The following is a 22,873-nucleotide window of genomic DNA, read 5'->3' as shown; positions in this document are numbered from 1 at the left end:
AGCTCAGAAGTTCTTTCTTACAACTAAATTGATACACCTAAATTTTGGTCTTCCATAGAATCTTTTTCCTATCAAGGAACACTTGTTCTGCTAACCATCCCTTTCCCATTCTGTTTACTGACCACATCACATGAAATTAGATCTGAAAATGTCAAGTTCTTTCTTAATATTCTTATTTTTAAATGATACCACATCCAATTCCATCTGTTCATTCTATAATCTTTATCAGAACCCTCATATCTATGATCCTCAGTCTTTGATCAAATGCTTTATTTCTAACAAGGAAGACACTAACGTGAAAAAGCAAAGAGGTTATGGTTCCCTTGTATATGGCCTTGATCAAGCCACATATGGACTGCTATGTGCAGATCTGGTCCACTGGTTTTCAGAGAGATGAAGACATACTGGAAAGGGATCACAGATACTAAGCCAGTGTCCAGTCTACGGAATTTCAAATATGAAGAGAGATTGAGGACACATAACTTGCAGAGCCTTGTGAATAGGAGTGGGGGGATGTGATTGAGACATAAGTTGGCAAACAGTGGTTACTAGATTAATATGGAGTTGTTTTTTTTTTTTATATAGAAGGAGAAAAGGGTAGAACAAGAGGCTATTCCTGGAAGCCATATAAGGAGAGTGTGAGCAAGTTCTTCACATGGAAAGTGATTGGAATGCATTGCATGAGTGTGATAAATGCAGAAACAATGGGATTAAAGCATAGTTTGAAGATCTTTTTGCATAAGAATATGGACCTCCCACAATGAGTCCTTAGACTTCATGGAGGTCATATTTTAATAATACCCAGCTCTCAGATCCATAAGTTAAAATTGGTTTGAACACCATCTTGTATACAGCTAATTTAGTGTTTTGACTATTTTTTACTTATTCCATATAAATTTATTCAGTTGACTTCCTACCACAACAGCTTTGCTTTTTGAAGATGGAAATGGAATTTCCATTTCCACCTTCACTGAAACTTGTGCCTAAATAGCTGAAATGTTTTACTTGTTATATAGGTTATCCATTCAGAATGGAGTTTGTTTTCAACATTTCTGCCTATTTTCATTGTCTATGTCTTTTATTGCAGATTTTCATACCAAATTTATCATAGCAGTTATTTAATTTAGAGCATTCCACAAACATGTCCCCTTCCCTGTGGGGCATGTGTTCAGGTGGAATGGGATCTCCCAATGATGGTACTGGCCCTTTTCATTCTTCCTCTTTCTTTACTTTCCCATATTCTTCGCTCCACTTCTGAGTCTTCTTTTACTATCGTTTCTTCCGGACTACCATCACTGGGATTCCAATGCCTTGCTGTTGTGTTTGCCATGCAGTGTGACCAGTGAATATTCGGAAAGGGGGATCTTCGGTGGTCTTGCACTACTTTGACAAGATGGGTAGTCCTGGATAGCCTGGTCAGGATCAATCAGCTAGTGGGCTTGTCTGCAAGGGTCAAAAGTGTTGCAATACGGCTCTCATCCCATGGTCCAGGATTGGGATCCAAGCCTTGCTGTTGTGTTGGTATAGCATCTAAGGTAGCCCTGGCATTCCACTCATGAGCACAGTCATTGCTTGAATGTCAGTGGGCATCATGTATGGCTCTATGGTGGCCCTACCACCAAACCAAAAACTCCAAGCATTAATTGTTCATCTTCCAATCTTTTAGAAGTCCTAACAAAGTTCCAACCAAGTATTGATACAGCACAGAGTATTAAGTAACATAAATAAGAAACAAAAGATGTGACATTTTCCCCTTAAAAAGGATTTAAAAGAACTGGCAGGACCTCCCTAAACTATTAAGAAATTACGTTCTGATAATATCCTTGTGGAAACATCATGTAGGCAACATTCCGAGAAACTACTGGGAGCAACATGAACACCTAAACAATAAAAAAAAAAAAAAATTGAAAAAAAAAACTCTTGTAGAGGAGTGATATCATTTTGCCTGATGTTTAGAGCTTAGAGATCAGGAAGTGACAAGTGTAAGACGCATCCTAATACATATAGTTGGTCACCTATTTTCAACCAGGATCATCATCCTTACTTTTGATACACCTCAGCCTCCAACATCTATAAAAAGCAGGGCATCTCAACTCTCCTGTTAGAGCATACATCCCTAATCCACTTCTTGAGTATTTTGCAATTGAGCAGGTTCTTCTTTTAGTAGTCAAAACTTTTCTTCCACTCTCTTCTGTTCTGAACCTTCTCTTTCAAGGTTGTGTACTTGTCTCCATTCAGCAAGTCATCTTCCTTACTCTTCCTCTGGGTCTTTTTCCGTCTATTTTTCCTTCGATGGCATCTCTGATGATTCCATTCCCTCTCAGAATATGTCCGATCCAGTTTCCCTTTCTTCTTTTTATTATTATGGGCAATCCAAGGAGTCCTTAGACTCATTGAGGGAGGCCCTAAACATCATGTCCATCACAACTATTCGACATTCACACAGTATCTATCATACTTTGCCTTGAACTCATTCACTGTCATAGCACACACAACAGACTCTGGCAGCTTATTCCACTCATTCACCACTCTAAAAGTAAAAAACCTAGCTCTAACTCCCTTACTAACACTCTTGCCCAGCTTCCATGGATGTCCCCTAGTCCTCCCACCACCAGTCCTGTTCTCAAAAATATCCTCTGAATAAATCCTATAGAAACCCTTCAGCAATTTGAATATCTCATCATATCTCCCCTTTTCTGCCTATCAACCAATTTTTGCAACCCACAAATCTTAAACCTGTTCTCATAAGGTTCATTCCATAGACCTACTATCATCTTGGTCACTCACCTCTGGATTCTCTCAACCTCCTCCCCATCAAGAAAAACCTAGGTGACCAAATCTGGGCACAGTAGTCGAGATGGGGTCTTATCAAGGCTCGATACAGAGGAACAATAACTTTCTTGTCTCTGCTCGTCAAAGTATTCTTCAGCATCCAAGTGATTTGATGAGCTGATTTAGCCACTTTTGCAATGTGCCCCCTAAACTTCAACTCCCTATCCACCAACACTCCCAAGTCCCTGGCCTCATTAATCTCCTGGAGTACAGTTCCACCAATGTGATATATTTCTGCTAATCTTTTCACCCCAAAATGCATAACCTTACATTTTGCCACATTAAACTGACATGCATTCTCCTTAGCCCAGACCTCCAATCTATCCAAATCATCCTGCAAAATTTTGACATCTTCTGCAGTGAATGGATTTGAATTTGACATCAAATTCAAATCCATTCACTATTGCCCTACCCAACTTTGCATCATCAGTGAACAAATGAACTGTTCCTCTCAGATCCTTCCCTATATCGGTAATGAACAAATTAAACAGCAGTGGTCCAAGAACAGAACCCTGCGGCACACCACTAGTCACAGGCTGTCTTTTGGACTCTACTCCTGAGTAAACTATTCTCTGATATCTCTCCATCAACCACCCTCCTATCCATTTCATCAACCCTATATCCATTCCCATATGTTGCAGTTTACGATGATTAGAATTCCGTGTGGTATCCTGTCAAAGGCCTTGGCAAGGTCCAGTAGTATCGCTGTAAACCCATTAGCCTTATCCAGTTCAGCCGTCACTGTGTTATAAAACTTGAGCAAGTTACTGGAGGAATGATCTACACTTCACAAAACCATCCTGTCCCCCATACAGTATCTTATTTTCATCAATCCATTCCTGTATTTTTCCCTTGACTACTTAATCCAAGACCTTGACAACGACTCCTGATATGCTGATCGGTCAGTAATTTGCAACAGTGTCTTGGATCCTCCTTTATGCAGTGGAACTAATTTCCCCTCTTTCCACCTCTTCGAGACTAAACCAGACCCGAGACTCAGATTAAACAATATGGTCAAGGGCACTGACAATTCTTTAGCCGCTTCACGTAAAACCCATGCTGGTATACCATCCAATCCTACAGATATATTCACATTAAGGTTCTGTAACAGACTATTCACCTCCACTTCATTCACCACAATTCCCATATAAACTAATGGTTCCTTCAATGTCACCACCTAGATATACTCTTGCAAAGTGCTCACTCAGTAATTCCACTATATCGACTGATTCAGTGACCTCCCTACCATCAGCATTCCTTAAAATCATTCTGCTGGGTACAGTTTTTCTTTTACTTGCAGCATATTGAAAGAACTGTTTGGGATTCTCTTTAGCTTGCATGGCTAATTTCCTTTCATAATCCGCTTTTACTTTTCTTACCACACTCATTACCCTTCTGGCCTGCGCTTTATACTGTTCGTGTGCCTGCAGGTCACCTTTCTCCTTAAATTCCCTCCACAGTTGTTTCTTTTTTTTTGCAACTCAAGCTTAATGGTGTTATTCATCCATTTAACCCCTACATGATTTACTATTCAGACTCTAGGTATACAGTCAGCCATAACCTCCTGCGAATGCTCCTTGACCACTTCCCATGCACTATCAACATCCAGCCCTTGCAGTTTTACATGCCATGGCACTGAACCAAGCAATCTCCTAAGCTTGTCATACTTGCCAGCACAGTAGTTCCACATGTACCCTGTCTTAATCGAAAATTTCACACAATTAGCCACCTCTCAGGTCAAGAACTTATGATCACTCTCACCAATAGGTGGCAACATGGTCATATTCATTACAGTCAAATTCTCAGATGCTATTACTAAGTCAAACACTCTCGAACCCCTAGTATTTTCCATTCCATGCTGTCTCAGATAGTTATCCCTTAATAACTGAATAAAATCCAGTTCCTTCTTCTCATGTGTCCTGTCCTCCTTCCAATCAATGTTACCAAGTTGAAATCTCCCATAATAATTACCCCCTTCCACTTATTTCATCAATTTGTTTATGCATACTATCCATCTATTCCATCACCTGGTCTATAGCAGCACCCAACTTTATATATTGTTCTGCTAGTCTCAATCGCACACCAAATAGCCTCAAATGAGCTCTTTTCACTATTCTACAATACAACTTCTATTCTCCTTGGCTGCAGTTCATCAGCCATCATCAATAATACTCCTCTGCCCATTTTATTCTCTCTGTCCCTCCTGAACACACTATACCCTACACATTCTATCCCACTAACTATATCATCTTCTGTCAGCCATGTTTCACTAATGCCAATAACCTGTGGCCCAGAAGAGCCGACCAAGGCCCAAAATTCTTTCTTCTTGTTCCTAATACTCTTGGCATTAGTATACATGAAATGCAGAGGTCCATTTGTCCCACCCCTATCTTGATAGGTTATACTAACTATCCCATTCTGATTTCTTGTCCTTTGTACTGGCTTGGGCACATTATATACATCCTTACACTCAACTGCCACTGATGTCTGCATATCCACTTCGTCCCCCTCCTTAATAGTTCTAGTTTATCTGATTTTGCACATCCACTTTTACTTCATTCATCAACACTTTTTCCGGTCTTCGCACACCAAATCCATTCAAATGCAAGCCATCCATCTTTTACAATTCCTTTTGCCTATCAAACTCACTCCACAGGTTATCCTCCTTAACAGACTTTCTTCTTCTACTCTTTTTAAGACCTCTTCATTAGTTATTTATCTGTCCATTTGATTTTTTCCATCCTTCTCCAAATCCACATCTCAAAGCTTTCCAGAATCTTAATTTCTTCAATGTCCAAGTTGCAGCTGCATAGAGGGCAACACTCCACACAACATTTTATTAGTCTTTTCTATAGGTTTTACCTTCTGAATAAATTCCATTTTCTATTAAAGGCATCTCTTTCCATCCCTATTCTTGCTTTAGGTCACTTTTACATCTTCCATCACTGCTAATAACTTCCTAGATATTTAAATGTCTTTACTTGATTCAATTTTTCCCCATTTATTCTGATATCCATATTTGCCGCTTTCCTTACCTTTGTTTTTTTATGTTAATTTCATTCCATAATTGATATAGGATTCCAGTAGTCTGTTCAAGAGATGTGGTCCTGTTTCAGGATTTGATAATAATGCCTTGTCATTATTATTAAAGAACAGAGAACAGAGGGCAGAGAAAAATTTACCAACTAGCGAAATGTAGAAATAAAGCAGCTAAGGACATCTTACATGTGAGGCAGATCAAAGATGCTGAAGGAAGAGTATTATGGAGGGATGTGGACATAAGAAACAGATGGAAAATATACTTTGAGGGACTTTTGAATGAGGAAAATGCAAGGACTCACAGAGGAGATGGGCAGCCTTCTGAGGGGATGGTGCAGAACATCAGTAGAATGGAAGTGACGGAGGCCATGAAGAGGATGAGGAATGGAAAAGCGGTGGGCCCCGACAGAATTCCAGTGGAGGCATGGAAGGCACTGGGGGAAGAGGGAATTGACCTGCTGTGGGACCTGTTCATGAAAGTTTGCCAACAGGAAAATATACCCGAGGAATGGAGGGAGAGTACTCTTGTTCCCATCTACAAGGGTAAAGGGGACGCACAAGACTGTAAAAACTACAGAGGAATAAAGTTGATGTCCTACACAATGAAGATCCTAGAAAGGGTTCTTGATGGTAGATTGAGGGAGGAGGTGGAGATTGCAAAGGAACAATTTGGCTTCATGCCTGGTAGATCAACAACAGATGCTATCTTTGGGTTACGACAGATGATGGAAAAATATCGAGAGAAACAAAGGGAGCTACATCTGGTATTTATTGATCTGGAGAAAGCATACGATAGAGTGCCAAGGCAAGAAGTCTGGAGGTGTCTGAGGGAGAAGAAGGTGCCGGAGAAATATGTCAGGTTGGTGCGGGAAATGTACAGAAATGTGAAGACAAGTGTTCGGACCTGTTTGGGACAGACAGAAAATTTTCAAGTAACAGTTGGCTTACATCAAGGGTCAGCATTAAGTCTGTTTCTGTTTAATATTGTGATGGAGGTGGTAACAGAGGAGGTGAGAGAAGATGCACCTTGGACAATGTTGTATGCAGATGACATCTTGCTGTGTGTAGATTCAAGAGAAGAAGCGGAAACTAAACTGGAAAGATGGAGAAAAGTACTGGAAGAGAGAGGTATGAGACTGAGCAGAAGTAAGACAGAGTATATGTGTTGCGCAGTGGGTGGTGGCCAGGAGACAGATCTGGAGCTGGAAGGAAATGTCATCAGGAAGGTGAGAGACTTTAGATACTTAGGTTCAACAGTGGAAGATGGAGGAGCTGAGAAGGAAGTGGGATGCAGGATACAAGCGGGTTGGAGGAAGTGGAGGGAGATGGCTGGAGTGTTATGCGATAAGAGGGTGCCGATCAATCTGAAAGGCAAAATTTATAGGACAGTAGTGAGGCCAGCTATGACATATGCTATAGAAACTGTGGCCCTGAGGAAAAATAATATCAGCAGGATGGAAGTAGCAGAGATGAGAATGCTTAGGTGGATGTGCGGTGTGACCAGAAAGGATCATCTGAGAAATGACTATGTCAGGGGAACAGTGAAAGTTACGAACTTAGGAGCGAAAATACAGGAGGCAAGGTTGAGATGGTTTGGTCATGTGATGAGGAGGGAGGACGAATATGTGGGAAGGGTCATGCAGATGGATGTGCAAGGAAGGCGGAAGCGTGGGCAGCCAAAGAAGAGATGGAGGGAGCTGGTAGAAGAGGACTTGAAGATGAAGAACTTGGATGTGGTGACAGCCCAAGACAGGAAGGTGTGGAGGAGACTCATTATCAACAGTGACCCCACTTAAGTGGGAGAAGCTGTAGAAGAAGATTGTATTTTGTATATTTATTGTCATGTCATATGTTTTACAGGTTTCGTTTAGCTTGTTTATCAACTTTTGTAGTTCGATTGGGGTTCTTGCAATAAGTACGAGATCATCTGCATATTTGATATTATTTATGTTTAAACCACTGACATTCATTCAAAGTTCATTGTCTATTGCGTTCTTTACAACTTCTTCTAGATATATGTTGAATAGGCATGGGGATAATGGGCATCCTTGCATTACTCCTTTTTGGATCTCTATGGGTTCTGTTGTGAGTGTGTCCTTTTTAATTATTGCATTTGTCTTAGAGTAATATTTTATCAGAAACTGTATTATATATTTGTCTATTGCTTTTTCTAGTAGAATTTTAAGGATTTCTCTGTTGATGCTATCGAAAGCTTGTTTAAAGTCCACAAAACAACAATATAGTTCTTTATGGTCTTCCCAGCTGAAATCTGCTAGTTGGTGCAATGTGAAAATTTGGTCTATTGTTCAATAGTTACCTCGAAAACCAGTTTATTCTATGCCTATCATTTCTTCATAGGTGATTTTTAATCTATTCTGTATAATTCTTACGAATATTTTATAGGTGTGGGAGAGTAAATTGATTGAGCTGTAATTTCTGCAATTTCTTTTGTCTCCTTTCTTGTATATTGGAATGATCTTTCCAGTTATCTGTGATCTCTCTCTTCTTTGTAGTATTTTATTGAATAGGATTGTTAAATATTCTATTGATATGCTGCCTCCATATGACCACAGTTCAGTAGGGATAGTATCAATGCCTGGTGCTTTGTTTTTCATCTGTTTTATTGCGTATCTAACTTCTTGTAAAATTTTTGGGTGGTCATTATTTTCTTCTATTGTTGGCATTATAATTTTTTTTCCTTGGTGGAAGATAGTCTTAGAATGGTTTGACCAGATTTTTCTTATATCTTCTATATTCCCGGTTTCAGTCATCTTGTTGTTTATCATTGTTACTACTTTTGCTGAGAATTCCTTTGTAATTTCTCTTACAGTATCATGGAAGACTTTTAGGTTGTTTTGTTGGTATGCTTCTTGGCATTTCTTAGCTTTTTCTTCAAACCATTTTTGCATAGGTTATCAACTTCATTTTTTAGGGCTCTGTATTTTTCTCTATTCTCTTCATTGTTTTGTTGGTTTACAAGTATCTTGGCCTCTCCTTTCTCTTCTATTGTAGCTACGATTTCTTGGGTTATCCACTGTTTGTTATTTTGGATTTGGTAGCTAGAGTGTCCTTCCTTCTTCCCAGTATTTTCTGCTGTTCTGGAAGATGGAGAGTTTCAATTTCAAGAAAATCTATTCTAAAAATCGACTTCTGCTTGAGCTATCTTTTAGTTTTGATAGGTTGATGTTTTCTTTTTTTCTGATATTGTTTTTCCTGTTGAATTTTATCTTCAGTTTAGCAGTTAATATTTTGTGATCAGTGTCGAAATCAAAACTTCTTAATGTTCGTACATTATTTACTGATCTTTTCCACTGTTTGTTTATGATGATATAGTCTATGCAGTTCTTTATATTACCATCTAGGGATGTCCATGTATATTTATTATTAGGGCGTTGATAGAACAATGTGTTTGTAATCATTAGATCATTTGCTTTACAGAAGTGAAGTAATTGTTCTCTGTCGTTAAGCTCTCCATATCTAAATTTCCACATCACTCCTTTTTTGTCTGCTGTGAACTGTCCTATTTCAGCATTAAAATCTCCCATCACTATCATGAGTTCTCTATTTTTGGGATTATCTATTTCCTGTTGTAGTTCTTCATAGAAATTTTCTATTTCTTCCTCTGAATGGTTACTGTCCGGTGCATATATTTGGATTATTTTAATTGTTTGACCTTTTTCTTTTACTTGAAGTTTAGCTGTGATTATTCTAGGAGACACTGGTTTTATTTCAATTACTGAGTGTGTAAGTTTCTTTTCAATTAATAATGCAACTCCTTCTCTGTGTATGTTATCTTTTCTTCCTGAGAAGTATAGTCTTCCTTCTGGTAAATCCATAAATCCATCTCTGCACCAATGTGTCTCTGACAAACCTAAAATACTCCATTTCAGTCTTTTTAAATTTTCCTGGACTAATTGCAATTTTCCAGGTCGGTATAGTGATCTTATGTTGAGGGCAGCTACATGTTTCACGTCCTTGGCTGACCACATTGCTGATTTCTCACCTACTCTATGTGGTCTTCAAGTAGGTGCATCGGCTGTCCCGTACGCAGTGGCACTATCTCAGTTTGTAGACTTTCTCCTGCTCATGAAAGTTACTGGCATAATAATGTAGCCAGCTTGCCATGCCTCTGCTGCATCCTTTGGTCCATGGCTCTTTATTCTTTATTCAGAGCAACCCATTTGAGTTCCCCCCCCCCATCTGCCACCCGGGGGATGCAACTGGTAGGAGTGTGGTCTCCCCCAAGCTCAAAAACTTCGATTGTACGAAAAATATTTTCAAATTGTTTCTGCGAAATCTTTTTTGGCTAACTATCAATGGTTAAATTTTCTTCACATTCTTTGGGATCTTCCCGCTGTGCATCTAAATTTAGCAGGTCGGAATCGCTCAATTCTTCAGAATGAGATTTAATTCACTCTTCAACGTTATCATTGAAGGGAAAAAGAAATGAAGGATGTACGAATTGATTGCCAACACGTGAAATCATGTGCTTTATAGATAAAATTTCCCAACTGTTATACAAGCAAAACGGTTGCCACTTTAAAAACTACAATGATCATAAAAGAGAAGTTAATTTTCCGATGTGTAATAATAAACAACTCATCCCAGAAGATGGATTGATTACCCTATTATCGGAATGGATTCTCCTTTTTGTGACATGCGAAAAAGCGTTGAAGGGTCTCGAATCTGTGAGCGTACTATAGCAGATGACATAAATTTTGGCAGTAAAAATTTGGAACATAGTATACACGGAAGTAGTGTAGTATGCCATTAAAAATAACTTTGTAAAATGTTTTAAATCAGTAACTAAATTATTTCATTCTGGTGAGTGATTTTTTAAAATAGTTATCCATAAAAATGTACAGATAGAAAATTTTTTAAATCTATAACAATTATTTTTAAGATGTGTATAAGTGCACTAATCGAATTTGGGTATCAAAAAAAAAAAAAAAAAAAAATGGTGCACTAATTGGGGGCGCATTAATCGAGGGATTACTGTAACAGATATTAACTTCTTTATTCCTTAATCCACTAAGATGCTTTAAATGTCAGAAATACGGGCATGCCCAAACTGCCTATTGTGGCTCTACCACCTGTGCCTGATGTGGTAATAAAGAGCATGATAACAAATCTTGCTCTGCAAAAAAAAAAAAAAAAACTAAATTTGTCAACTGTCAGGGAGATCATCCAACTTACTCTCATGTATGTCAGAAGTGGAAAGATGAAAATCAAATACAAAAAATTAAAATACAGAGCAAAATATATCAGGATGCAAAAAGAGTTAGCTAACACCACACCTGCTCAGAGATCCTTGTATGCTGAGAAGGTAACAATTAAGAAAATTTCAACTGCATGTCAAACCTCTTATGTCTATTCCATATCTGAACTTTATGATCACAAGTACTTCTCTGTTGAGCACATGAATCGCACGATCTACAGTCTTACTCCAGAGAACTCCAAAAATGGTTCCATTTGATGAAAACTCACTTTGAGAGAAGGAAAAAAAAAAAAGAAACAATGATATCACTTAAAGATAAACCATCACCCCCTCCCCCCCACACACACAGAAAAAATAAAATAAAATAATACTTCAGTATCCACTGAAAGGAAATTAAACTTATCAACTGACCCTGATACAGATGTATTGAATATTTTATCAGAGGAATAGATGGACACTGGTTGTCCATACTTCCCAAAAATAATTCATAAATATAAACATTGGGTCTTAAGTATGTTTCCTGTCTACAGGAAAAGACTCAATGAGGACACTAGACTTTGAAAAATACTCAAAAAATTTCACTGTTGTAGGCAAAGACAGAAGTGGAGGTGGTCCAACTCATGGAGCAGTAGCTATCCTCCTTTTGAACATGTCCAACTTAATACTGCTATGGAAGCAGTAGCAATTTGCCTATGCATGGGATTTCTCATTACAGTATGTTCAATTTACCACCAAGTGCTGAGTTAAATGAAATCTATCTTGATAACCTTATCTTGCAATTGCCTGAAAACCTATACCTCTCATAACTCATTTTAATGATCACAATACTCTGTGGTTGAATCACTGAAAATAATGTTCTCTCCCTTTTGAAAAATACTCAATGCTTTCTTCCATATATCTACCTGCACATATTCTGCAATCAATTTTGCAATCTACTACCCTTCTATTCTTCCACTACTCATGTTGGACATCGAAGAGAACACACGCAAGTGATCACTTTCTTGTTCTTTACCGTCTTCACAGGAACCCTGTTCCCCTACACAAATACCCAAATGGACCAGGCTAACTAGAACACTTTTTCCCATCTTGCAAAATTTAATGCTGATGCCATCTCCCAAACACCTGCTCAAGTATCACAAGCTTCCCTTTCAGATACACCGTCAATGTTAGTACCTCAGACCACAACCTCATACAAGTCCCTTTTGTCACAAAACAACCTTCACCCACCAGAATGCAGTCTAGTGTCCTTTGGCGCTACAAGGATACTAACCAGAACGACCTCTATGACTTCTATTCCTCCCTCCAGGGTCTGACTACTGCTTCAGTTCTGATTCAAACACTTGCTCTGACCAAATAAATCTATCAGAAATTCTCAGCCACAATCCAAGCCTTGGTTCTCAAAAAGTGCACCAATGCTGTAAAAGAAAAAACCTCTGCTTACCACAGATGGCTCAAGAGAAAAACTCCAGCTAGCAAAAGAATCATTACCAAGTTCAAGTCAGACTTTGAAATGGTCCAATGTTACAAACTCACATCCTGTCCAAATGGCAGTCACTCCTTCTGGTACCCTTGCCAAGTTCACTGGGTGCAACTTCTGCCCACCCAGGTTTCCAATACGCTCACATCCTGATGGTACTATAGTTACCTCACTTAAAGTCAAGGCCAACTTACTGGCATCACTCTTCTCTTCCAATTCCTGCATTAATGACCTGGCCAAAGTTCCCTCTACTCCACCAAGAACAGCTCCCTTCTTATCTCCCATAGTCTTCCAACAAAAAATTAGTTGAATTCTTAATAACCTGAACACAAACAATGCATCTGGTCTGATAATATCCTCCCCTATTGTTTTAAAATAATTGTGTTCTAGATCTAACACCTATCCTGTATCGCCTCCTCAACCTATCTTATTCAACTGGCATCTACACTACGATGTGGAAACAGGTCTGTATCGAGCCCACCCCATAGAAAGATGACAAAATTCAGCTAATTTTGTCATCTTTCTATGGGGTGGGCTAATTACTCTGAATTCTGTTCTCCCTAAAATTATAGAGAAGGTCAACAACTAACTCTTGAACCACCTAAAGACATGCCAATTAATCAGTGACCAGCAGTATGGATTCTGCCACTCATATACAGCTGATCTTGATTTCACCACCCACCCCTGGACTCAGGCCATGGAGAAACTCACGTAGTTCCCCTAGACATTTCAAAGCCATTTGATCGGGTTGGCACACGGGGGCCTACTTATTAAACTGCCATCCTATGGTCTGCTTTCCTCACTCTGCAACTGGATCATCAGCTTTCTCACTACATGTCATGGTGGACTGTTTACTCTTCTCAGATTTCCACACCAATGCAGGAGTACCCCAGGATTCTGTTCTTTCACCCACTCTCTTCCTTTTATATAAAGGACTTGCTCTCAGATTTCCAATCCTATCCATATCTTTGCAGATGACAATACACTCCATTCCTTTTCACTCGCCAAACCTTGTAATGCTCAAGTATTAGAATCCTCAAGATCTACCATGACCAGTGACGCAAATTCAGGTCTGGTCATCCCAGTGGGACAAGGACAACCTTGTAAACTTGAATGCCACCAAAACTCAGTCCTGTCTGATCTCTTGCAAAAAAAAGCTACACCCCCCCCCCCTTGCCTTCAGTAATATTAAGGTATCCAAACACAATCAGATTTCTCTACTCTGACTGACCTGCACCTCCGATCTTTCCTGGCACAACCACATTTCAACTACAGCTGCCAAAAGCTCAGTGTACTTTTTCCACACAAGGCACTACTTCAATCTTTACAGCTGCAAACAAAGGCCTAATCCACCCAGCCATAGATTGCTCTCATATTTATGGTGGTATGCCAAACTCCTCTCTAAGATTGCTCAATTCTATCCAGAAGAGGACAATCTGGGTAATTAACGAGACATCTCTCAGACATTCAGTTTCTGCCTTTCTACAGCTACTTTTGTAGACAGTACTCAGCTGAATTGGCCACTATTATTCATCACAATCATTAAAACCAGAGTCTCTCTAACAAATGCCTTTTAAAGTTCATCTTGAAACTCACCGAACCAACTTCACTTTCTCTTTCATTCCATCAACTTCTATCCTTTGGAACAGCTCTCCCCCGCTGCCTTCCCCAAAGATTCATCCCCAGCTGTTCAAAGCAAAATGCAAAGAGATGCTTTCTTTCTCCTATTCCTCTTCCACCCCCCCCCTCAGCACTTGCTATAGTATCTTATGGCCTTTCGTGTGTGGATCATGAGAAAAAAAAAAAAAACCTGATGGCAATAATTATACAGCTGAGTTGCATGCCATTTAGCTTGCACTTGTGCATATAAAAGAAAACCACTACCAGAAGTGTGTAATTTATACACTAATTGAGTTCTTTACAGACTATTTCTTCTATGTATAATCCACATCCTGTGCTATGAGGTTTTGCATCTTTGTACAAAACAAAACTCCTTAATTTTGATATTCAGTTGTTCTGGATTCTTAGCCACATTAGAATTATGGAAAATGAGATTGCAGCTGCTATATCAGTTCATCATCATCATCATCATCAAATTCCTGCCATGTACCCTCAAGGGGTGTACAGGATATGACAGTACTACATGAAAAAATTACATCATTACTAACTTCCTATCTACAATTTTCCTCCAAATCAGTCTGTTACTTGTCAAGACTCCAACATTATCAGATCTTATATTTCTATCGTCTAAGGCACTTTGTACCGTATCAATCCACCTATATCTTGGTCTTCCTCTGGGTCGTTTTCCTGCCAACCTGGCAGAGAACACTTGTTTTGCTAATCTTTCCTCTCCCATTCTATTTAAGTGACCATACCATCTGAGATTAGCTCTGCTAACGCATTCCTGGATGCTGACAATGTCAAGTTCTTTCCTAATATCCTCATTTTTAATATGATATTGCCATTGATGCCATCTGTTCACGCCTCTAATCTTTCTCAGGACTCTCATATCTTCGGTCTCTAGTCTTTGGTCAAGTGTTTTACTTCTGACCCAGCTCTCAGATCCATAAGTTAAAATTGGTTTGAACACAGTCTTGTATACAGCTAATTAAGTGTTCCGACTAATTTCTTTCTTATTCCATATGAATTTATTCAATTGACTTCCCACGATACCAGCTTTGCTGATTCTGTTGTCTATTTCTATATTTAGTTTACCATCTTCAGTAAAAATTGTGCCTAAGTAGCTGAAATGTTTTACTTGTTCCACAGGTTCTCCATTCACAACACAGTTGACATTTTCAATGATTCTGCCTATTTTCATTGTCTTTGTCTTTTTATTGCTGACCTTCATACCATATCTATTACAACAGCTATTCAATTTAGTCAGAGAATCTTGCAGACTTGTAGCGGATTTATTTAGAAGTATAACATCATCCGCATAAAGCAAAGAGCTGACATTAACATCTCCAATTTTGATATCAGGTTTAATACCACATTCCTTCATAATATGATCCATATAGATAATGAATAACAGAGGGGATAATGTACATCCTTGTCTCACACCAGATTTAACATTAAACCATCTTCCTGTACTTCCTTCAATTCTAACTGCTGACTCACAGCTCAAATAAAGACTAAGTATTGCTTGATATAATGCCCCATTGACACCATATAACTGCAGCGTATTGAATAGCTTCTCTCTTGGCACTTTGTCATATGCCTTTTCCAAATCGACAAAACTTAAATACAGATCTTTGTTATATTCCCATGCTTTCTCGACTATTTGTCGTAAAGTGAAGATCTGATCCTGACAGCCTCTATTTGGCCTGAATCCAGCTTGTTCTTCACCAAGCTTTTCTTCCACAATTCTTCTCAACCGTTTCTCAAGTATACTTGCATAGATCTTGCCAGGAACACTCAGTAGGGAAATACCTCTGTAATTCTCACATTCAGTTTTATTTCCCTTTTTATATATGGGTACTATGAGAGCTCTACTCCAATCATCGGGAATTCGTCCCTCTGTCCAGGCATTCTGAACTATGCAGTGCAGCCACTGTAAGACTCTTATACCACCATACTTCAGCATTTCTGGTCGAATATCATCTACTCCTGCTGCCTTTCCACATTTCAAGCCTTTGATGGCTTTTTCTACTTCAAGTATGGATATGTATTCCTGACTGCATGCCTGGTCAGTGTTTTTTATCACTGTGCTGTCTTCACTGCTTGTTTCATTTAGCAGTTTTTCAAAGTAATTACTCCATACTTCAAGGATATCTTTTTCTCCTGTTTTCATTTCACCTTTATCATCTCTAATTCCTTTTACAGCACTCTTTCCTCCATTCCTAAGCTTCTTCAACAACCTCCAGAATATTTTGCTACCTTCTTGATATTTATTTTCTATATTCTTGCCAAAGTCCTCCCATTACTTTTGCTTAGCTAGTTTTACACAGTGTTTAGCATTCTTGCATTTGTCTCTATATTCTCTAAGAGCACAAGCTGACTTATTTGACAGGAACTTTTGATATGCTTTCTTCTTTTCCTTCACTGCCTCTTTAACTTCCTGTGTCCACCAGGGAGTTCTGATTTTTTTATCCTTGCACACAACCTCACCACATGCCTCTCTGGCAGAATCAATCAATGTTTCCTTCAGAGTTTGCCACTGAATCTCCAAGGTTTGATTCCTGTTCTCAAACTCTTTCATTTTCTTTTCAATAATATTTCTGTATTTTAGTCTACAGTTCACATCTGAGAGCTGCTCAACTTTTATTCGCTTTAAAACTTTCTTACATGTTATTCTTTTCAACATGAAATTCAATTTTATCCTGCTCAAGACTAAATAGTGATCACTTCCAATTTCAAATCCTCTGTACACTCTGGTGTCCTGCACCAGGGAGAAAACATCACTATCAACAATAACATAGTCAATGAGACTTTTCTTATTCCTAGCCTCTTCTCTCCATGTGAATTTGTGCACATTTTTATGTTGGAACATGGTGTTAGTAATAACCAGTCCATGTCCTGAGCAGAAATCCAACAGATATTTGCCATTATTATTAGCTTTGCTCTTTTCTCCAAATTTTCCCAAAATATTTTTGTATGTCTCAATCATTTCCTACTCTACTATTTAGATCCCCAACAAGGATCAACTTTTCCTTTTTCATTGTGTCAGCTGCTTTTTCTAAAGCCTCAAAAAATTCCTCCACTTCTACCTTAGTAGAACCTTCTGTGGGACCATAGGCACAAATAAGTCTCATTGTCCAGTTCCCCATTCTCATATTTGCCCACATTACTCTACTTGAGACTGACTGCCATTCAAGAAGATTAGCCTCGTATTTTGTGTTGAATACTATGGCTACTCCTTTTCCTTGATTGTCATTGCCTGAATATAACATTTTGTATTTATTGCTCAGAAAGATCTCACCAGTTTTGGTCTTTTTTGTTTCAGTCACCCCTATTATGTCGATCTGGTACTTATCTAATTCCTCAGCTAGCTCCATTTCTTTGCCATTCAGGCTTCTTACATTGATAGTACCGATCTTTAACTCTGGTATTGTTGAGTTGGGGTTTGTTTTCAGATTTGTTCCAGTAGCTGACTTTTCGCTGTTCGCCCTGGTTCCCTGGCGAAAACAACGGGGGCCTTGTTTAACTGGGCGACGCCCCAGCTGGCATGAAATTTTGTCATGTTGTACCATCATTTTTTATTTTGGTTTAACCAATAAGAATACAATTTGGTCGGCTAAATCCCAAATTGCCAGCCCATCCTCGTTCGTTCAGTATCAAAGTAGATACCCAACAGGGTGCACCACGAGAAGGTGAGGATTGGACATTAGGTCAGAAGCCCTGGTCGGTTCTCCGCATTCCTTTAAAGGCTATGTGGAGGTCTCCTCTCAGTTATACAGCTTTGACCCTTAAGCACCCCCATAATATCAGTTCAATAATATCAGTTCATACTTTCTCCAAATATTGTTTGGCAGTACCATGTTGACTACAGACAGTTCATAAGATCAAAGCCAATTGCTAAATGGCAGTCATGATAGCAAGCACTGACAAATGAATTGCATAATATTAAGCCTGAAATTAATAATGGCATTCTGGTTTATGTAGAAAGCGAAGAGAGGAAGTTGTTCTTGCTAGTGAATGTCTAAGATGACTGTGCCCTATGCCACAGTCATCTTACACATTCTTATTTACTGAGTGCTGATGACCCTCTCATGTGTGAAAAATGCAAACAAGCATCATATTTGTCATATTCTGGTAAAGTGACAGCACTTTACATGAAAGAACTTGGCTAGATTTACCTTTCTATCCAAGCCACATACACTCAGACAGATGTTACCATACTCAGACAGATTACTTGATGTTTTTAACCTTTTACAAAGAATTAACTTGTATAAACACATTTGATTATAATTTTTATAAGTAGATACTACATTGCATATGCATTATTTACTAATTTCTCATTGACTATGTATTGCTGTAATTTTATTTACATGTAGATACTGCATTATTTACCTTCAATTTTGGACATACCTATTATTTACTACTTTATTGTTGAATATTTATGTACTGCTGTAACCTTTGCTATAATTTTGTTTATATGTAGATACTACATTGTAAATCTTTATTTTTGTGCATTGTTTAATAATTTCTCTGACTATGTACTGCTATAACTTTTGAGGTAATTTTATTTACATGTATATACTGCATTGCTTGGCTTCATTTTTGTACACTGATTTTGTTTACTAGTTTGACTATTTATGTATTACTGTAACCTTTGCGATGGTGCAATACAACCTTTGCTGTTTTTGCACCAATAAACAAACCAAACCGGCAGACTTGTAATGGATTTATTTAGAAGTCTAACATCATAAAGTGAAGGATTATACAAGAATATAATTTCGTAGCAAGTAGAATTTAGTTTAATCAAGTGAAAGAAAAGTTCCTGCTACAACTTATGTATGAAGTTTAAGTTTTTTCACATCTAGGTTATCTGTCACTGATTTCTCCACTTCTGCATATGTCCCGTGAACTTTAAATCCTTTTAAACATCAATCCATACTGCAGGAATTATTACTCAAATCTGTTTCTAGCAGCACAACCCCATCAGTACAATACATAACATGCAATCTTTACAGCCTATTATGCATAGTTTTACATGTTACACTAATTTTGAAATTTCAAGGGGGAAATTAAGAATGGGAAATAATAGTCCATTTTATGGTCATGCAAATATGTCAGCCTGGCCGGCCAAGTGGTTAGCGTATCCATTCGCCAGGCAAAAGGCTGTGGGTTCGAATCCCGCCGTGGGCATGAATGTTTCAATTGTGTGTGGAAATGCTAGTGGTGGTGGTTGGAAGTAGATGGCATTGGTGTAGTTGTGGTCAGTTGGTGAATTGATTTGTGGAGACAGTTGTAGAGCAGGTGCCCTCCCTCGATGAGTCTTTGGACTTCCTGGAGGTGTCAAATAATAATACTTATTATCGGTTATTCAAGTCATTCTTCAAGATCTTTATTTTCCCTTGCTAATTTATCAGCATACAACTGGACATTATCTTTCAAACTATCTCGCTAATGTTAATGAATATATTAAGCAACAGTGAACTTAAATACAGCCTATCAACTCATTACTTCTAACTTGTAAGATATTTGCAATAAAACCTTACTTGGGAGATGTTCATAGTATAATGGAAATTTAAGATTTGATGATGAACTCACATACATGCATGTTGAAAATATTCCTATTACTTGATCAGTTTGTAACTATTCCTCATAATTAAAAACAAAGCGTGCTATAGCACTCTTTATACTAATTATGCAATTAAAAAAGCCATTCACACCAGCTAAAATTTCAAGTCTGAGCAAGAAAAAATTTAACCAGAAAGAGATCTAAGCTGGATGTACGTAAAGCTGAAGCAATTAAGGCTATAAAGCCCGATTGCCGGTTTGTCTCTCAGCAAAATCAAAAGTTAGTTTCAGTTATGAAAAATCTCTCTACTTCCGTATGGTACCGAATAACTCGCCTTCGACAACTTAAGGAAATGCCCTTCACGTCCTAGACGCCTTTCACAGCGAGGAAAAATTTACCTTTCTTCAAGTATTAACTTTCGCAATAATAATTCAGGAACTTTTTTGTTTGACAGTTAGGTAGTATGGAAGATGCACACTGTCGAACAATTTATGTAGTTTATTTTTAATAATATTCGCTTAAATTAATTAACCGACGCATGTATTTTCTAATGCACTGAACACAACAAATATGCATACATAACTGGCAGAATTTGACAGAGCTCATTTGCGGCTTTTCCGAACTGCAACGTATTGCTGCTCCCCAATTAAGGTAATAAAATCACATACGTGCATACAGAACATACCGAGTTCTTTTTATTATAATTATTATGAATTAATGACTTCACTTCTCAAAAAAAGCTCAATTCATTTCATTAGCAAAGATAAAATGCAAGTCGGGCTTGCCGTCTCAAGCAATTGGCGTATCAGGAAAGTACCATTTCATTACAGGGGAGACAGCCTCTACATGACAAAATTCAGCAAAACTGCCGAACATTTAAGGCGGAGAGTCATCATAGCGGCTAATTCGCTTCTATATTTCGTTGTCAGTCAGTTTGGAATAATTATATATGGTGATTTCATGTACGACTACAAAGATCGCTGGTTTATCTGGCAAGTCATTCTTCATTTAAGGAAAATAATCACGTCATCAAAGCGGTTTACTCATTCCGATACCTCAAAGAATAACAGGGAGAGAAAGAGGGGGGAAAAAAGACCCCAGTAATGAAATTGAAATGTACGCACCTTTTGCCAATGCTACAGTGGATTCCTTAGTATCAACTGTATACAGAATCCCTTCATATCTAATTTCTGACTTTGAAATTAAACTTATTTTACTTCCCAAATATGGCACACTAGAACTCATTCTCGGATGTTTTATCTCTTATTGATATGCTTTTTACGACAAGAGAAAATAAAAACTCCTTTCTCTAATACCACTCAGGTCACATTTAAAGTTCCATTTACTTCACCGCGTGCCTTTATAAATAAGAAAGGAAAGCCCGCCTACCGAGGAAAATATGCAATACCAGCGTTCTAATACTCAAAAAAAGTGATAGCAATTTAAGTTTACCTTTATTATTATTATTACCTGATATATTTATCAATAATAACTTTACTGATAACCAAAAAAAAAATACAAAAATAGAAATTAACTATTTCGTCCAATTAGAAAAAGAATGAAATGCGTGAATCCAAATATTTCTAAATTTTCTGCCAATCAGCTTTAAAGACAATTACCGCTTAATGTGTTGTGCATCATTTAAGTTTCATCCGTGTATAGGGCCACACTCAAGCCCAGAATACATCTGCTCGTTAACACATGCGCAGTATATATTTTTATTTGTAAAGTGGAAAATGGCGTCAGCGAAATCGTTAGAAGATATGCTGTCTTCTGAAGTTGATGAATCAGTCGTCAGTGCATTAGTTGGATCACTTGAGTCTCAGCTGTCGTCATCGAGCATTCATATTGCTAATCAAGAAGTAAATACTTCATCTGTAGAAGTAAATCATGTTAACAGTGTATCAATTTCGGATAATGCTCTTCCTAGGTTGCATGATGGACAAAAACATAGTAATGCTTCTGCTGTTCCTAACGTTAGTGCTGTAAATCAGGGGAATGCAATATCTAATTGTGATAAGCCGTTACCAGTTGGTTCACAAATAGTGACTATTAATTCAGTAGCTCCAACATCAGCTCCCACTACAAATACAGTTATGGTTACTCTTCCAGGTGCTTTACCAGCCAGTGGTTACATTAATCAAGTGACAGGTTCTCAGCAACTTTTCAATAATGCTGCGCCCTTTGTAAGTGGGAGGCAAGTGTCTGTAAGTAACTCTGATATCAAAGTAGTTTATCCATCCCAACCATCAGCAACTCAACTAACTGCATCCTTAAATACGAGTGTAAATCAGCCAAGGAATAGCTTGAAACTAGCATCTGTGCCAAATGGCAGTTCTAGTGTAATAGGACGGCCAAATCATCCATTAGTAAGTGGAACTGTCATTACTCCTCCGATAACTGGATCTACAACAACAACACAGCAAGCTGTTGGAGTTTCTATGAGTGCAATACAGAATTTGGCAAATGTCGCTTCACAGCAAACACCTATTATCATTCCTAATGTTAATCAAGCTCCTGGGTTATCCTTACCAAGCGTTGCTACTTCACATCATCAACCACAGCATTTACAGATTATGGGAAATTCAAAGCAGGTAATGGCAGCAAGAATGACAGTACGTGAACAGCTAGAGCATAAACAGTCCACCAAACCTCAAATTGTTATAAAAGATGGTTCAACTTTATCCCCTTCTGTATCCCGTCAAGACTCACTGACCCATAGTTCGTCACAGCTAACATCTCAAGCTAGTTCCGGTGTTATACAAGTTACTTCTGCTTCACCCGTAATTGCTATTTCCAAACCTCAGTCACAGCAACCAAGTCAACCTGTGAATGTTGTGACACAAGTAGTCACAAACCCAAATATTTTACCTGGAGTGACATTTGTAAATGTAAGTCCTGGTCGAATGGGAACTCCGGGAATAGTTGGTCAGAAGGCTCTTGCACCAAGAGTTGTTCTCAGTAATCCTGTACGAATAGCAGCTGGGCCACAGGTTATTACAGCTCGACCAAATGCCCCCAGTGTGCAGATAGCAGGCCAAGTAAGTTATTGTATTAGTCGCCTTAAGTAATAAGTCATTTCCTTAGCATCAGTTTTTATCATGTCAGAGATTTAATTTGA

At 38.3% G+C, this 22,873-nt stretch overlaps 2 protein-coding genes across 4 annotated transcripts in view; one reads left to right on the top strand and one right to left on the bottom strand.

Annotated features, from left to right (window-relative positions):
• LOC150096622 (protein LSM14 homolog B-like) overlaps nucleotides 1-21,107 on the bottom strand; it is a 146,492-nt gene extending 125,385 nt beyond the window's left edge. Inside the window, exon 1 of one of the 2 annotated variants that reach the window (XM_090408341.1) lies at nucleotides 20,877-21,107. In XM_090408341.1, coding sequence (XP_090264467.1) covers nucleotides 20,877-20,997 — 121 coding nt within the window. In that variant the 5' untranslated portion in view covers nucleotides 20,998-21,107. Of the gene's footprint in view, nucleotides 1-20,330; nucleotides 20,427-20,876 lie in introns of those variants that run through there. The other variant, XM_090408342.1, reaches the window with a different exon arrangement.
• A 381-nt stretch (nucleotides 21,108-21,488) lies between these two features.
• LOC150096621 (transcription initiation factor TFIID subunit 4B-like) overlaps nucleotides 21,489-22,873 on the top strand; it is a 383,016-nt gene continuing 381,631 nt past the window's right edge. For both annotated transcript variants that reach the window (XM_090407990.1, XM_090407989.1), the window contains exon 1: nucleotides 21,489-22,793. In XM_090407990.1, coding sequence (XP_090264116.1) covers nucleotides 21,489-22,793 — 1,305 coding nt within the window. The remainder of the gene's footprint in view (nucleotides 22,794-22,873) is intronic.

The sequence above is a fragment of the Typopeltis vanoorti genome, chromosome 18 (genome assembly GCF_054136105.1).
Source record: "Typopeltis vanoorti isolate ZY-2024b chromosome 18, IOZ_Tvanoo_1.0, whole genome shotgun sequence".
NCBI lineage: Eukaryota > Metazoa > Arthropoda > Arachnida > Uropygi > Thelyphonidae > Typopeltis > Typopeltis vanoorti.
Note: the sequence above shows the minus strand (reverse complement) of the source record. Positions and strands in the feature narration are given on the sequence as shown.